The 16,976-nt window shown below is 33.5% G+C and overlaps 1 protein-coding gene across 2 annotated transcripts; it reads right to left on the bottom strand.

Annotated features, from left to right (window-relative positions):
- Positions 1-235: 235 nt before the first annotated feature.
- On the bottom strand, positions 236-15,305 carry LOC132759352 (ubiquinone biosynthesis O-methyltransferase, mitochondrial-like). 2 transcript variants are annotated; one of them, XM_060751115.1, is made up of 7 exons: positions 15,047-15,305; positions 9,951-10,203; positions 9,021-9,141; positions 8,343-8,464; positions 5,621-5,780; positions 1,498-1,641; positions 663-1,172 (listed from the first exon to the last, which is right to left on the bottom strand). In XM_060751115.1, exons 1-6 carry the CDS (start codon positions 15,229-15,231, stop codon positions 1,508-1,510), a joined length of 975 nt encoding a protein of 324 aa, XP_060607098.1. In that variant the 5' UTR covers positions 15,232-15,305; the 3' UTR covers positions 663-1,172; positions 1,498-1,507. The 2 variants fall into 2 exon arrangements, with proteins under 2 accessions (XP_060607097.1, XP_060607098.1); XM_060751114.1 differs by having other exon boundaries at positions 236-1,641.
- Between the last annotated feature and the right edge of the window lie 1,671 nt (positions 15,306-16,976).

The following is a 16,976-nucleotide window of genomic DNA, read 5'->3' as shown; positions in this document are numbered from 1 at the left end:
CCTTCAGTGACTTTGTATTCTGTCACATGAGGAACCTTTCCAGCTTGTTTACAAAAGGTTGATAGTTTTACACGAGTACCTGCTCCTGCCTGAAATGTTGCACTTCATCAGTAAAGCTGGAAAGTAGCTGTATGACCTTTACACTGTTTGAGTGAACTGGGACCAAAATGTCCCAGGTGTGACGAACAATCAAACAAAAACAAAGTATTTACCAAGTGGTATCTTTCACGTAAATTCCAACCTACAGTTAATTGTTTTGGATAGTGATCCTCAAGGCATGTATATAGATTTTTGTCAATATTTTCATTTTGTTGTAAAGAAAAATCTTGCATGTAAATATACAAACATGAAGTTTTTTCTGTTCACAAAAAGTTCTAATAAACAAAGATATACATCAACATTATAGTAATTGCCTTTAGTTGTTGATCTTGTAAGAAATTCTAAACCTGGAAAGTTTCCATTGGGCTATAATTTTTTGTAAAAAAACGTGCAAAAGTTATACATCTTTGGGAGTGACCTGCATTTATACCAAAGTCATGTATAAAGTCTCAAGTGAACACAACCATTGGGTAATAACATATAAAATCTGCTTGCAAAACTTCAACCAGGTGATACACAGATGTAAGGTTGAGAAGGGTAGCCCTTTTTCTTCTTCAAATAGTCAAGCTTAAAACTAATTTTTTTTTTTCTCAAGTTTTATTTGTATTTAAATAAATGCTTAACAAACATGAAAACGCAACAACAAACAAACATTAATGCCAACTGAATGTTTTGCAACTAGTTATATTATAATAAAGAAAAATAACTTTTTATAATTAGCAAAAAATTCTTCCAGTATAACTACATGTATTATAATAATGTAGTACAGATCTGTATTACAATTTTTCAAAGCCAGCAGAAAAACCTTTCCCACCAGTATAATGCCAGGTCAGCCTTCAGATCCATATTGTCTGATCAGGCCCTATACTGTTTGCCAAACAACATAAGATTTTTATCTTGTTATCTTCAAAAATGATAATGGGCATTTCCAAAAAAGATGGCCGAGTGACCCCCGAGTCTACTTAAGATATTCAGCAGGTTAAGGGTTAAACCATTGTAATGCTTAATTTTTTCTAAGAACTTGCCATATGAAAAAGTCCATTTTAATGTAATGTAAGTGCTCATATTTAGCAGCCCAGTCTGGTCCAACTACACATTAATCTGCCAACCAGCCCAGCTTCATACTTATGTAAAAGTCATGTCATTATCATTGATGTCATTAAAAATATAAAGGAGTACTTTTACTACAAAAACTTTCATATATTGCCAGAACAGAGTAACTGCATAGAAGCTTAGATATTATCTTCCTTAACATAATGATATTTCCAGAGAAGCTTGATGGCTTCCGTAATATACGGTCAAGACAGCTTTTAACATGTCTTTAATAACCGGATGATGACTGTAGATTGTGTATTGTTCTGATGGTATGTATTAAAATGTTCCCAGAGCTTTACAGCAATGGTGCCAGCTAACTGTAGCTATCCTTATGCTCTCCCTTCACAGCATGCATGGCATAGTTTATACTTATATCTTTAATCCATTTCCATTCCCTTAACACTGGCAAGTACAACATTCCATGAATAAGTCGAACATTCATGTTGTCTGAAAAATAACAAAATATGAGATTTTAAAATACCATGTCATGTTACGATACTAAATAAACAAGCAATTAACATAGTATTGCAAGCAATCCATAAGTCCCCTACCGGTAAGAGCCCAAGCAACATTCTGAAGGGCCATTGGCCATTCACTTATGTTCCTATTTTAAGTAAATTTGTTGAAAAAGTTCTTTAAAAGTGATCACAGGAAACAGTTTTTATGTACATACAGACGGACTGAAGGACACTCTAAAGTCATTTTTTAAACATCCCTGTTATCAAAATATAACATTTTTAAAATCCTATCATGATTGAAGAAGTTAAAATTACCAATTTCTCAAAAAAAAATCTAAGTTCAAAAGGGGCATAATTCTGGAAATAGTCTTGCTAGAGTATTGAACACTCACAAATGTTTAGTGATAATAAGAAACATTTATATGAAGTTTGAAGTAGATACATTCAGAAAAAGAAGTTATTAAAAAAAAACAATGTTTTTTCATGAAAATTTTAAGTTCAAGGGAGGTAATTCTGATAAATTTTGTGCTAGAGTTGTAAACCTTGTCATATATGATGTGGTTGATTACAAGCAACTTATATTTAAAGTTTGAAGAAAATACCTTAAGAAATAACGAACTTATAGTGAAAAAACTTAAAAACTAGAATCAGAAATCTTGAAATTCAGTCTATTTGTTGCCATAGCAACCAGAATTTTCAACATAGGAAGATAAGAAAAGGATGTGCATAATTTCCAAACTGCCATATACCCATATGTCAAGTTTCATAAACATATTTTCAGTACTTTTTGTGTTATCACTGGATCCAGGTTATGTGTAAAATTTGCCATATTTTCAGTCTATTTGTTACCATAGCAACCAGAATTTTCAACATAGGAAGAAAAGAAAAAGACGTGCATAATCTCCATACTGCCATCTATCCATATATCAAGTTTCATAAAAATATTTTCAGTACTTTTTGCGTTATTGCGGGATCCAGGTTATGTGTAAAATTTGCCATATTTTCAGTCTATTTGTTGCCATAGCAACCAGAATTTTCAACATAGGAAGAAAAGAAAAAGACGTGCATAATCTCCATACAGCCATCTATCCATATATCAAGTTTCATTAAAATATTTTCAGTACTTTTTGTGTTATCGCGGGATCCAGTTTTGTGGACGGACGGACAGACGGACGGACTGACGGACGGACAGACGGACGGAGGGTAAACCTAAAGTCCCCTCCGGTAAACCGGTAGGGGACTAATAAAAAATATTTGTTGTTGTTTTATATTTACAGTTATATTTGTTTATAATAAGGGGTGTTGTGTATGAGAGATGAAGTGTGTATCACCATTTAAGGGGGATAGGGGTCTTAAGGGGTGAAGTGTATGCAACTTTTTTTTTTTGGGGGGGGGGGGGGGAGGGGAAGGAGGATTTAGTGTTTGTGAGTGTTTTTCACAAAGATCATATGAAATATCAAGCCTGGTTTCTGCCAAAAAGCCTAAATGCACATATGTTAGGTTGTTCATGAGAAGATTTTTAAAGATTTCCTTTCCATTGCCATGACAATCAATGTAGTGTGTCAGATGAGCTAAAAAGAGCTGTAATGCACTATTTTTAAAGTTATTTGCAAATGGTGCAGTGTTTGAGAAGCTACAAACAATGAAATAAAATCATTATGATCACAATGTAAAGTCAACTTGTCAACATTACACTTTTCTAATACCTTTTCTTCTCATCCTCTTTTGGTCAACTTGCCCCTTTACAAGTAAGCTCTTCACTACCTTATTGTCTTAAATCTACTCAATTAATTTGTTTCATATATATAATTTTTTTTCTTCTCGATTTCAAGGGGAAAATAGCAATTTGAAGTTCAAAAGGAAGAAAAGACTTATTATATATGAAAACAAATGTAAAGTAAGAAGACCAAGGAAATTAAATGAATGACAATGAAGTTATAATCTTTTACATTTATTTTACATTTAAATCTTCAGATGTTTTTCAGTAGGTTAAATTTAAAATAATGCCCAATAAAGTTAAGTTCATTTGATTAAAGTTAATATATTTATTAATTACACACTTTATACATTGTACTTGCAATTTATTTTTTTGTTTTGGTCTGTTGTAAAATTAATACTGAAAATTTCATTTTTGGGTTACGGTAACACAAGCACTTAGTTTTTTGTTGTTTTTTTTTAGTTTATTATTTAGTATATCTTCATTAATTTTCCTGAAAAGAGGTGATTAGTTGCATATGGAATAGGTTGACTCAAATAATTCATAGCTTGTGTAATTCATGTACTTGTAAAACTTCATTGATACAGACATTTTACTAGTGTTGTTGTTAGAGACTACACCTTGTACATTCATCATTTTTATAACAAGATACATATTTATTACATGCTTTTCGGTAGTTTAAAGAAATATATCAGTGAAATATAAAACTGATATTTCATTGTGAAATGTATTACGATCTTACCCTGAACTAAACAAATATCCTCTTTGTATTGTTGCATTTATTTCTGATGTGTGGTATCACACTAGAGTGTAAGGCTTATATTACATGTATATTAGTAACGTTACTGTGCTAATATGTTTTTAATAACTAAGTTACTATGATAATGAAACTAATGAAGAATTATGCCTGTTTGTTATAAAAGTTTCAAAATGAAACATGCTATGGCCAGGCTTGGGGTAGTGATACCGGTAATGGTAATGCAGTAGGAATGCATTACTTTTCTTGAGAGTAATGCAATGTAATGATATTGCATGCCAATTTGCATTACTTGTAATCGTACTGGAATGCAAAATTCAGGTAATGAAGGTGCATTACTATGCATTACTTTGCATTACTTCACCAAACCTACTACATCATATATGGTATGGATGATCCAAAGAACACAAGATAAAATTATGATGGCCTAGGTGCATTACTATGCATTACTTTGCATTACTTCACCAAACCTACTACATCATATATGGTATGGATGATCCAAAGAACACAAGATAAAATTATGATGGCCTAGGTGCATTACTATGCATTACTTTGCATTACTTCACCAAACCTACTACATCATATATGGTATGGATGATCCAAAGAACACAAGATAAAATTATGATGGCCTAGGTGCATTACTATGCATTACTTTGCATTACTTCACCAAACCTACTACATCATATATGGTATGGATGATCCAAAGAACACAAGATAAAATTATGATGGCCTTAATCAGTCAAATAAAATATAAAATCATTAAAATTCAATATCCCATCTCTTATATGACTGCACTGTTCTATAACATTAGTATCAATTGAAGCATTTATTGTACTTGCAGGCATGTACATTGTTCAGTGTAGAATGGGGATTAAATGATGAGTTTGATATCAATTATTATAGACCTGAATAAATTGAGTGAAGACTAACCCAAGACCATTACAATCTCTTATTTCCATTTCATTCATATTTGATAGTATATAACCATTGATTGTTGTCATAGAAATGACATGTAACCAATCTGATATTTTATACACCTTTATGAAAAGCCCTGCTACCAACCATAACCTTTTATGCAAGATAAAATTACTATTTGTCACTTGCCTTTGTTTGACCATTGGGCACATTAGCACCTTTTTGGAGTTTTCATTGTTACATTATGTCAAGCTGCCATGTGCAAGACTTATTATCACGAAATGCAAAGTCACTATTACTGACTTGAAATACAATTTTATGTAAATAGCTTGGCAAAAAGAAATCTTATGGTCAAAAGTAATGGTAATGATACTGCATTACTTGCTAAGTAATGGTAATGTACTGCATAATCAAAAACAAGTAATTGTACTGGTACTGATACTGCACCAAACCCCAAAGTAATGGTAATGGAATGCATTCCTTTTGCAAAGTAATGACCCCAAGCCTGGCTATGGCATGAAACTAGTCATAGAACAAGTCATAAAATGAAAATCAATCATTTTAATGTCACAAACTTACTGTTTTCCAGCACCTTCTGGAGATCTTCTGGTGGGACAAATTTCTCCCAATCATGTGTTCCCTCGGGGACAACCCTAAATATTCTCTCAGCAGCATATACAGCAAGGCCCCGAGATAACTGTGTCTTGTTCATTGTTGTAATAAATAAAGATCCTCCTGGCTTAAACAAAAACACAAACATTATATCAACATAATATTGTTTAAATTTCATCAATGGTAAAAATTATTGATGACAATTTTTTTCAAATCATTTAATGACAAATCTTAAATTATACTGACTTTACAAGAAAATACTAAGATACATGTAACAGTAAAGAAATTGAACATTCTTCTCAATTTGTATAATTATCATCATCTTCATAATTAATCAAGCATGTCCAATTAACTCAACAGACAGAGTTGTAAATCTAAAGGTCTCGGTGCATTAAGTCCATAAGCCTTGGTGTGCACCAAGTCTATAAGTTTATACATTCATGAAATTTTTTGTGAATATTTCCCAAAGAGCTATCTTGAAAAAATAATAGCCAAAATTTTAACTTAGAAAAAAAAATAGCCAACATTTTTAAATAATCTAATAGCCAAAAGTTCAGCAGAATATTCATGATTCTGCGATTATAAACAAAAGCAGTTGATGGAATTAACATATCATCTTAAGACCTTTCTTTAAGTTTTACAAGACTACTAAATATTTTTTTCTGTACAGAATAAAACATTAATATCTCTGAATCACTAGATAATAATACTAATAATTTATTTCTGAAGAGAAGAATTTTAAACTTTTCATTTTCAAATCAGCCTGGGACCAATTATATAACATTTGTAGAGGGCCACCTTTGGAATATTACTGTGAAGTTTGTTCAAAACCAACCTTGTGTTTTTTAAGAGGAAATATTTTTAAAGAAATTAAGGATAATGTTAAACAAGAGGGCCAAGATGGCCCTAGATCGCTCACCTGACCCGTCAAACTCATCCGAACAATTACCTAGACAAGCGTTCTGACCAAGTTTCATGACAGGTGTGTCAAAAATGTGACCACTAGTGTTAACAAGGATTATCCATATTTGAGCAGTGTGACCTAGTTTTTGACCCCAGGTGACCCATATTCGAGCTTGACATTCGAGCAATTACCTAGACAAGCATCCTGACCAAGTTTGATGATAATTGAGTCAAAAATGTGACACTAGAGTGTTCACAAGGTTTTTCTATTTTTAGCTCCTGTGACCTAGTTTTCCATCCGAGATAAATCATGTTCAAACTTATCCAAGCATCGATTAGACAAGCATTCTGACAAAGTTTGATGATGATTGGGTCAAAAATGTGACCACTAGACTGTTCGCAAGGTTTTTCTATTTTTAGCTCCTGTGACCTAGTTTTCCACCCGAGATGACCAATGTTCGAACTCATCCAAACAATTGACTAAACAAGCATCCTGACAAGGTTTCTTAATAATTGGGTCAAAAATGTGACCACTAGAGTGTTCACAAGGTTTTTCTATTTATAGCTCCTGTGACCTAGTTTTTCATCGGAGATAAACCATGTGCAAACTCATCAAAGCAATTATCTAAACAAGCATCCTGACAAAGTTTGATCATGATTAGGTAAAAAATGTGACCACTAGAGTGTTCAAAAGGTTTTTCTATTTTTAGCTCCTGTGACCTAGTTTTTCATCAGAGATGACCCATATTCAAACTCATCTGAGCAATTGACTAGACAAGCATCCACACTAAGTTTGATGATGATTGGGTAAAAAATGTGACCACTAGAGTGTTCACAAGGTTTTTCTTTTTATAGCTCCTGTGACCTAGTTTTTCATCAGAGATGACCCATATTCGAACTCATCTGCGCAATTATCTAAACAAGTATCCTGACAAAGTTTGATGATGATTGGGTCAAAAATGTGACCACTAGAGTGTTCACAAAGTTTTTCTATTTTTAGCTCCTGTGACCTAGTTTTTCATCAGAGATGACCCATGTTCGAACTCATCCAAGCAATTGACTAGACAAGCATTCTGACCAAGTTTGTTGATGATTGGTTCAAAAATGTGACCACTAGAGTGTTCACAAGGTTTTTCTATTTATAGCTCCTGTGACCTAGATTTTCATTGGAGATGACCCATGTTCGAACTCATCCAAGCAATAATCTAAACAAGCATTCTGACAAAGGTTGATGATGATTGGGTCAAAAATGTGACCACTAGAGTGTTCACAAGGTTTTTCTATTTTTAGCTCCTTTGACGTAGTTTTCCATCCGAAATGACCCAGTTTCGAACTCATCCGAGCAATTGACTAAACAAGCATCCTGACAAAGTTTGATGATGATTGAGTCATAAGTGTGACCACTAGTGTGTTCACAAGCAATTGTGGACGTACGACGGACGACGGACATTCACTGATCCTAATAGCTCACCCTGAGCAAGCTCAGGTGAGCTAAAAAGGGACATATTGCTATCATAAAAACTTTATGCTCAGGTGAGCTAAAAACATACCCCATAGAATCTAGGTTATAAACTTGCTCTGTCTTCAGTTAAGGACATTCAGTAAGTAGTTCAAGAGAATTCAGAATCAAAACATTAAGATAATAATTGAATAATAAGATTTTTGATTAAACTGCATAAAATTGAAATCTCACATGTTTATTTTACTTGTAACATGTTCATAAAGTATTAATTTCACTTGCAAGCAAACAGTTGGTAGTACAAAATTCATAAGTACATGTAGTTACCTTGACAAGTGCACAACAAGACTCCACAAAATGGACATAGTCAGCTACATGCTCTACAACCTCGGAGGCTACAACAGCATCAAACATCTCTGATTCTGTACTTACAAGGTCTTCTACACTGCCTGAAAATATAATATCTGAATTAAAGTGGATATTCTTCTTTAGTTTGTTGTTATGAATGACACTAACAATTTCATCAGGCAATATCGTTAAACTAAAGTTAAACATCAACATCACCTCTCAACCATGTGATTGTAGTTTCATACCCTACTCAGGTCACAACTATATTTTCTCCTATGAAACTAGTACTAGTTAGTTCTACAAAGCAGAGTTGAAATTTGCTGATATAAGTTGCAAAAATTTGTTTCACAACATAGCCAGTTTCAACTATGGTAAATTACTTAGTTTGGCATATTAATCTATTCTCTTTTTATATGCATGTTGGAATCGAAATAGATATTCGTTATTCTTGCGTTGTAGTAAAATAAAGCAGGGTTTATCATTCAAATGCTTTGTCATTAATTACTTAGGCCTATTGGTCGTCATGATTATTTTCCTGTGCATTTGAACACAAATTGTGCATTATTATACAACAATGCACTCAAAATTGATATCTATTTGCTAAACAAAAGACTCATAACTGATGTCCATTTCCAAAAGATTGTAAATGATATATACCTGTAATATATTTAATCTTTGGTAATAGATTTGGATCTTCCTCTAAATGAAGTTGAGCAATCTTTGTACTTTCTTCAACTGGGTCCAGTCCTACTACAAATGCACCAAGTCTCGCCAAAGGCTAAAAGTTTTCAATAAAAACATATATACGGTAAAGTTCATGAATAGTTTGGTTAAGGCTGTTCAAAATAATTATGTGGTCAAGGCTGTTCAAAATAATTATGTAGAAATTAATACAAAATAAAAGTTATTGAAAACAATCCTTTAAGAATTACAAAGTATTTTAGAAACAAAATGAGGATTAGTCTGCCAAATTCTGGAAAATGCCTTACTTTTATTTTGGCCATTAAAGGAGTATTTTAAAGCTAAATGCAAGGAAGCTATCCAGTTAACTTATGGGAGGTCCGTGTTCTGCTCATGAGGCACCCACTTACGCTTCAAATTATACATGGACAGGCAGTCACAGGCCCCTGACGTCTTCCTTCACCATTAATGCTGGCAAGTGGTTCAACAACGATCATAAAATCTCAAATACTTACAAATACAATGTACATAAGAATATTTAAGTTATAAAGAAAATATTAAGGAATGAATTAAGTCAATTATTCAAAGAAGTTCATTTAATATTTAACTGTATATGCTAGCTAATACACCAATTGTATCATTGTCAAATATATATGTCCCATTACATGATAGATTGATGGGTTTTTCTATATTTTTTTACTTAAATTACAGTGTATACAAACTTGCAAAATTTTAAAAATACACACACAATACAATACATTTTCTTTACATTTTATTATGTTGAAATAAAAAGCTTTTGTAAATTTTGTAATTTTGATGTAATAATGAGTGTATAACTGGAAAAGTCTAAATCTTCTGCTCCTTTGTCAATCTTTAGCTTACTAGAGATACATGTAGATGCCTTACCTCAGATAATATACCTCCCCCACTCCCAACATCAACAATTCTGAGATCCTGCAGTGGCTGGGAAGGATCATCGGATAAATCATCTCTATGATTCAATAAACCATCACGAATAAATGGCACTCTAAGTTTGTTCATTGCATGCAAAGCCTCAAATTCTCCAGTTTCATTCCACCAAGACTTGGCAAGAGATTTGAAATGTAACAACTCCTCCTCATCCATTGTATTTGTCACCATTGGTCTTCCGGAATATTTCCTAAAAACAAGATTTATTTTCAAGAATTTCCTTTATTCATTTTGAATGTACCCGTATTTAATTATGAATAACTTGTTAACAAGGACATTGATTATAGATGATACGTTGATATACAACAGATGAGAACAGATAAGGGATCATAAGTTAAAGAAGTGTGAAAGTTGTATAATGCATTATGACAATGACAATAGATTTTATTACCATTAAACACATCCCATATATACAAATGGTGAACATTAGTGCAAAGGCAATAATAAGTCCTCTATATTCAATTAGCATTAATGAATGAAATGCATCTTCAGTAAGCATTAAAGATAAAAGTATTACTGGTATAAAAAGTCTTGAATACAATGGCAAACTGTGTATGGCTTATGAATAGTATTCTCTCTAAGTTAGCAAAGTATATGTTTTGCCAAATCTAATGAAATGCATTTTCGGTGGGCAGTAAGTATTTCAGTATGTCTGGTACAAAAGTGTTAAATACAATAGCAAACTGTGTAAGACAAATGAACTGTGTTTCTCTTTAAGTTAGTGATGTACATTGTATATATTTTGCTAAATTCAATTGAACAGATTTTATACATGATGACATAAACTTTTCAAAGTTGCAACTTATTTTAGTGTATAATCTGAATCAATGTCTTTCAAAAATAATTTTATTTGAAAGGCTGTTGTATAATGCATTACATGTATATTATTTATCTTTGTTAATCAGCACCTTTTATGACGGTGATACTTATCCTTTACTGTAACAAATTAGTGATATTACCAATTAACCATTAAATTTATTTTCATAATTTTCAAAAAATTTGATATTTTTAACTATTTATAAAAAGAATTCAATTTAAAAAGAAGAGGATATTCAAGTTTTTTCTATCTATACAGGATTTATTTTCATTGAGTCAGTGGTATGAAAATAAATATTTCATTAGTGGCAGTAATAATATTGGTAATTAGAAAAATATGATATTTAACAAATAAGACATGGTCTTAAGGACAATATGCAAGTTTACAGACTTGTTGGACAGACTGAGGAAGGTATACATACATGTGAACACTTCCACTTTAAGCGGAAGACTCCCACTTTCAGCAGCCATATTTTCAAAGATTTTTCTTAATATACATTTGTAACAGATATTTTCACAAATTAATAAAATCTCCCAATTTTTGATGTAAGAACTTACTTCTTTGTTAATTGCGAATTCTAAAACTTCCCTCTTTTTAAAGAAAAATCTCCCACCTGATTATCGAAAAAAGTTCACATATATGGTATATGGCCCAAAGTCTATCACCCAAAGCCTATCAAAGTCTATCAATTATCATATAAAAATATATTTTAAAATGGAATTATATTCAGAATGACTTGACACAGGTCGATACAACTTGATAGCACATACAGTGATTTGTCTTTGGCCCGTATTCAGAATCGATACTTACACTCACACTGAATGAGTATTCAGTAAATCCCATATAATTGCCTAACGGTTAAGACAGTCCTCACCTTTCAGTAAAGTGGTATTCAGGTTATAAAGTAAATGTCGAGTGAACTCAGGAAAGTTGAGAATCTGTGAGATTAGGAGGGGACTACCTTGAGGTGTCCTCAATTAAGTAATACTGAATACCACTTAGTTTTGAGTATTGATTTTGAATTTATTTCGTCCCATAAACATTTAAGTGCATCAAATACGCGAACTGACAGTATTTAAGTGCATCAAATACGCGAACTGACAGTATTTTAGAAAATAAATGTTGAAAAACAGATACTTAGGAATGGAGATGATCCCATTAAATTAATGTCAGAAGGTGAATTTTATCAAAATATTTATTTTTCAAAGGGGTGTTCCCAGTGTGATACAACTAGTATGAACTATTAAGAGTGTATTCAGCTCGCGGGATACCAGTACTTATGCCAAAAAGAAATGAACTTATATGATTTCAAATTGGAAATATCTTGAATTTCCTTTTATCCATGAAAATGACTGTTCCTGTGTTTGTCAATGTGACCATCGATGATTCTTGATGATTTTTGTCGTATTCTTCTAAATAAAGGCATATGTATAACAGTTAGATACAAATTATATCACCCTGTTTGAATTTTGGGATTGACATAGAATTCCCAATCCATATATTTTTGAAGATATTTCAAAGGAAAATGACAGAAAAAATATCTTCATAGCGTCATGAATAACAATGGCATAAAGTGAGCATTGACGTCCGTCTGAGTATTTTAATTAAAAAAACAACAATCAAAATCCACGTAGCAAAACAATATCTTGAACATTTGTTTAGCATGATTCATTTAAAATACACTTTACTAAACGAGTATGGTGTTTCATTACTTAGATCCAGTTTGAAACTGATAATGAATTCCCGCTTCAGTCGTAAGGTATTCCAGCATCACAATCAAACAGGGTCGTTTTGTTTGTTTGTTTTTGTTGTTTTTAGAGGGACTTATGTACAAAATCATTGACTTTGATTCAAGAAATTAAAACGATTAGGATTATATTTTGCAAATACCAACAACAGTCTTGTTAAAACTTAAAGGCATGTTATACCTCTTTCTATTTTAATTCTTTAAAAAAATAATTAAAAACTATTTATAGTTGCACTGAACGTGCAGTAATGTGTTATAATGGTAGAAAAATGTAAACAATGCAGTATTTTGACTTTAATTCAAAATGATAATGCAAGATTATACCCTTTGCAAAAGTTGAAATTTTACGAATTAAATGTTATAGAATTTCTGAGGCATAATGGGCCTTTAAAATGTCATAAGATGATTAAAAAGGGAAACGTAATTGTGTATTGCAAACAAAAATTGCATTGACATAAAAATTGGATGCTACTTTCAATGAAATGTTTTTTGGGTTTTTTTTTTTCAGTTCTAAATGCCTGTCATAAGCCTTTCACTACTTTCTTAGCTTTTTTTTTTCGTCCTGTCTTTCAGGTTTTCCAACATTATTTTGCTATTTTGACATTTACTACTTGAAATACTCTTTAAATGTCTCCTCATGCTTTTGTTTTATCGTACACACGTATAATTATTTAAAATCTTTTTTTCTTTTAAATTAAGATTTTTAATAATTAATTCTTTAACAAAATTGTTCCACTTCGTTAAAATACACTCTTTTAAACGACATGATTACACTTTTACAATGTATATTGATAAAACCGATCGGTCAACTTTTGAAGTCTCCCTCACGAGAGGTAAGGTTGAGTAAACAAAACGAATACCACTTTGCACATTGTGAGTTACTTACCGTAAGTCTACTCCAGCGTTACTTGAGGCGACCTTTCGTGAGTTTGAGTCGAGATTGAGATTGAGTATCGTTTCTGAATACGGGCCTTTGACCTTTTTGTTATGGTACTATACAGCTTTATTGGTCAACTGATTGGATTACCTTGACTGATCTCAATAATCACTCAAGATAATCCAACCACTTGACCAATCAAGCAGTATTCTAACACAACCCGCATTTTTCCCTATTGAACATAGAAGAGCCAAAAGTGTGTTTTTATGTAATAAAATCACTGTTGATGTTCTATATTTAGACATTTGATGTAATCATTATAAACATGTGATGAAACCTGACTTAAAATGTGACACACTGAAATAAGTTAGGAAACAAATCAGGCGCAACTTAATATCAGGTAATGCAGTATTCATTTGTTAATGTTATGTTAGAATCAAAATAATATAACCGAATTGGTGATTTTATCGCTTGATAAATCTCTGTTTGTCGTTCGGATGCGAATCATTACATCACGAGGGCTATGCCCTCGTGATTATACTGATATAATTGCTCATATCCAAACTCCAAACAGTGATTTAATTGAGCGATAAAATAACAGTTTGGGATGCAAACAGGACGTTCGGCCCCAAACCAAATCGGCCCCTGTGCTAAAATCAGCCCCTAGACCTTTCGGCCCTCTTCTGCGAGAAGTTTCGGTCTTATTTTATTTCAGTTTTATTAAAGTATTAAAGGAATTTTTATACTTAAAATCGTTAAAAAGTGTAGTATATTGATAGATTGATGGCACACAAACAATTAAGACACTTTAATCCTTAATTAATAAATTAAGTTTGGGATATATTATATTATTATACTTAAACAATGTGTCATGTCAAACATATGGTGGCTGATTTGTGCCCTTTGTGTTTTCGTCCTGCGACCCTGCCAAGCGAAAAGTCGAGAATTAACAAGTTAAAATGACAGGGTCGCGCAGCGAAAACACGCTAATTAGTGGGGGCGCGCGACGAAGTTTAATAAATAAAACTTCGCCCCGCGAGGGCGCGGAGCGAGAATTGAGAGATAAAATGGCTGGGGCGAGGTTAAATAAAATAAAACTTCGCCCCGTGCCCCTGCTAATTAGCGTGTTTTCATCCCGCGACCCCGCCAAGCGAAAAGTCGAGATTTAACAAGTTTAAATGGCGAGGTCGCGGAGTAAAAACACGCTAATTAGCGGGGGCGCGGCGAAGTTTAACAAATATAACTTCGCCCTGCGAGGACGCGGAGCGAGAATTAGGAAATTAAATGGCGGGGGCGCGTGGCGAAGTTAAATGAAGTATAACTTCCCCCCGCACCCCCGCTAATAAGCGTGTTTTCATCCCGCGACCCCGCCAAGCGAAAAGACGACAATTAACAAATTAAAATGGCAGGGGCGCGGGGCGAAAACACGAATGGCGCAAACATCAGCCACCATACAAACATGTATTTTAATTTCTACACTGTAACAGTATACAAAAAACGCTGCCGAAAAAACAAGGACCGGAACGTCTAGGAGGTGACAAGACCATGTCCAGAGATGAAACGTCCAGATACCTCACAAAGCCTTATCTTACCTTTTTGAAATGACATGTATTGCACTTCTATTACAGAAACATCGAGACACTTCTCTGCATGTATTCGTCACTTTTCGTTTCATTACTGATTCAGTTAAGACAGAAAATTGACATGTCCGTATACGTGAACATGTATGACATTTGTTATTAATTCTAATCAATTTTGTCGCATTGAATGCAAACATTTTTAGGTGCACGTCAAAAAATTAAAGTTTACAAAAACGTTAGGCCACACTATATACCGTACTGGTATATTCCGGCAAACAGGACGTTTCGGCCCCAAACAAAATCGGCCCCTGTGCAAAAATCGGTAGACGTTTCGGCCCTTTTCCGCGAGACGTTTCGGCCCTTTTTTAATACAGTTTTATTCAAATATTAAAGGAATTTTTATTCTTAAAATTGTTAAAAATTGTAGTATATTAATTGATTGATGTCACACAAACAATTAAGACACTTGTATTTTTCAATGTGAGCGAAAGAAAGATCTTTGAACTTGTGTATAGAAATTATGCAAATAAATGGTGACTAAATCATCATAATGATTATTTTTAAAAGTAAATATTATCCAATTCTGAAACTATGTGTCTACAAATTGTTATTTTAATATAGATTCAAATTCAACGCTATATTTGATATTTTTGAAGTCGACTTTCGTATTGTTAAATGTGAGCGAAAGGAAAATCTCAGAACTTGTGTATATAAATTATTCAAATAAGTAGCGATTAAATCATCATTATGATTATTTCTGATAATAAATATAATCATTTTCTAATAATATACGTCTACAAATAAGGTTGCTTTAATTGATCAAAGGGCACACGGCACTTCTTTCCTTAGAAACGGATCTTAATGTAAATTCATGATATTTGAAATTTAAACGTTTTCCGCGTTCTTCATAATATACCCTACCCTACCCTACCCCCTACCCCTACCCCTATACCCCTATACCCCTACCCCTACCCCTACCCCTACCCTACCCTACCCTACCCTACCCTACCCTACCTACCTACAGGGGTGTCAAATATTCTTCTATGGGGATAGTAACCAGACTATGGAAAATCTTATAGAGAAGGGAAATGTATTTAGCTGAGGTACATGTTGTAACCGATTCTGCAAACTATAGCTGCACTGAACTGCTCTGGGGTAATGAGTAGGACAACTGCAGGGGGTAGGTGGTTCCAGTGGTATACCGTCCTATATGAAGGAATGAGAATTTATAATAGCCCGGAGTTGCTCTGAATAACATATAACATAAGGGGTGGCTATGGCGTGATGTTCTGGAGAAGGGTGTCAACTATTCTTCTATGGGGATAGTAACCAGACGATGGTTAATATTATAGAGAAGGGATAACGTAGCATCTAGATACGTCTGAGTTCTAGTTTTCGAAGGTTGAGTCGGGTTGCTCTTCTTTGGACTTTTTTCGATTTGATCTATTTGAGTTTTGGTGTGGGGAGACCTTACTTCGGAACCATATTCAAGCTGGGCTCTGACTAACGTCTAGTACTGAGCGACGGACTTAATGGATTGGGATTTAACCTTTATGTTTCTGCGTAGGAATCCTAAGGTTTGGTTTGCTTTCTTGGATGTCCTCTCTATATGTGCATCCAACGTGAGGTTTTCTGATATATCCACGTCTAGGTATTAAGCTGAGGTAACCGATTCTAACTGGACTCCATGAAAGTAGTATAGTGTTGGAATAGGATGTTTCCTTTTTGCGACGTGGAAAACTTGACACTTGGAGGGGTTAAATTCCATATCCCACTCCAACTCCCATTTTTCTAACCGATTTCGGTCATTTTGGAGGGTGACTGATTGGTTTGCAGACATCAAAGCAATATATATTGCAGTATCGTCTGCAAACAAGCGGGCCTGGGAATTTATGTTTTGTGGGAGAAACAGGAAGGGTCCTAGAACAGAGCCTTGGAGGAC

This window comes from Ruditapes philippinarum, unplaced genomic scaffold (genome assembly GCF_026571515.1).
Source record: "Ruditapes philippinarum isolate M1 unplaced genomic scaffold, ASM2657151v2 ctg580_1_1_1_1, whole genome shotgun sequence".
Lineage (NCBI taxonomy): Eukaryota > Metazoa > Mollusca > Bivalvia > Venerida > Veneridae > Ruditapes > Ruditapes philippinarum.
This window is presented reverse-complemented; position numbering and strand designations above follow the sequence as displayed.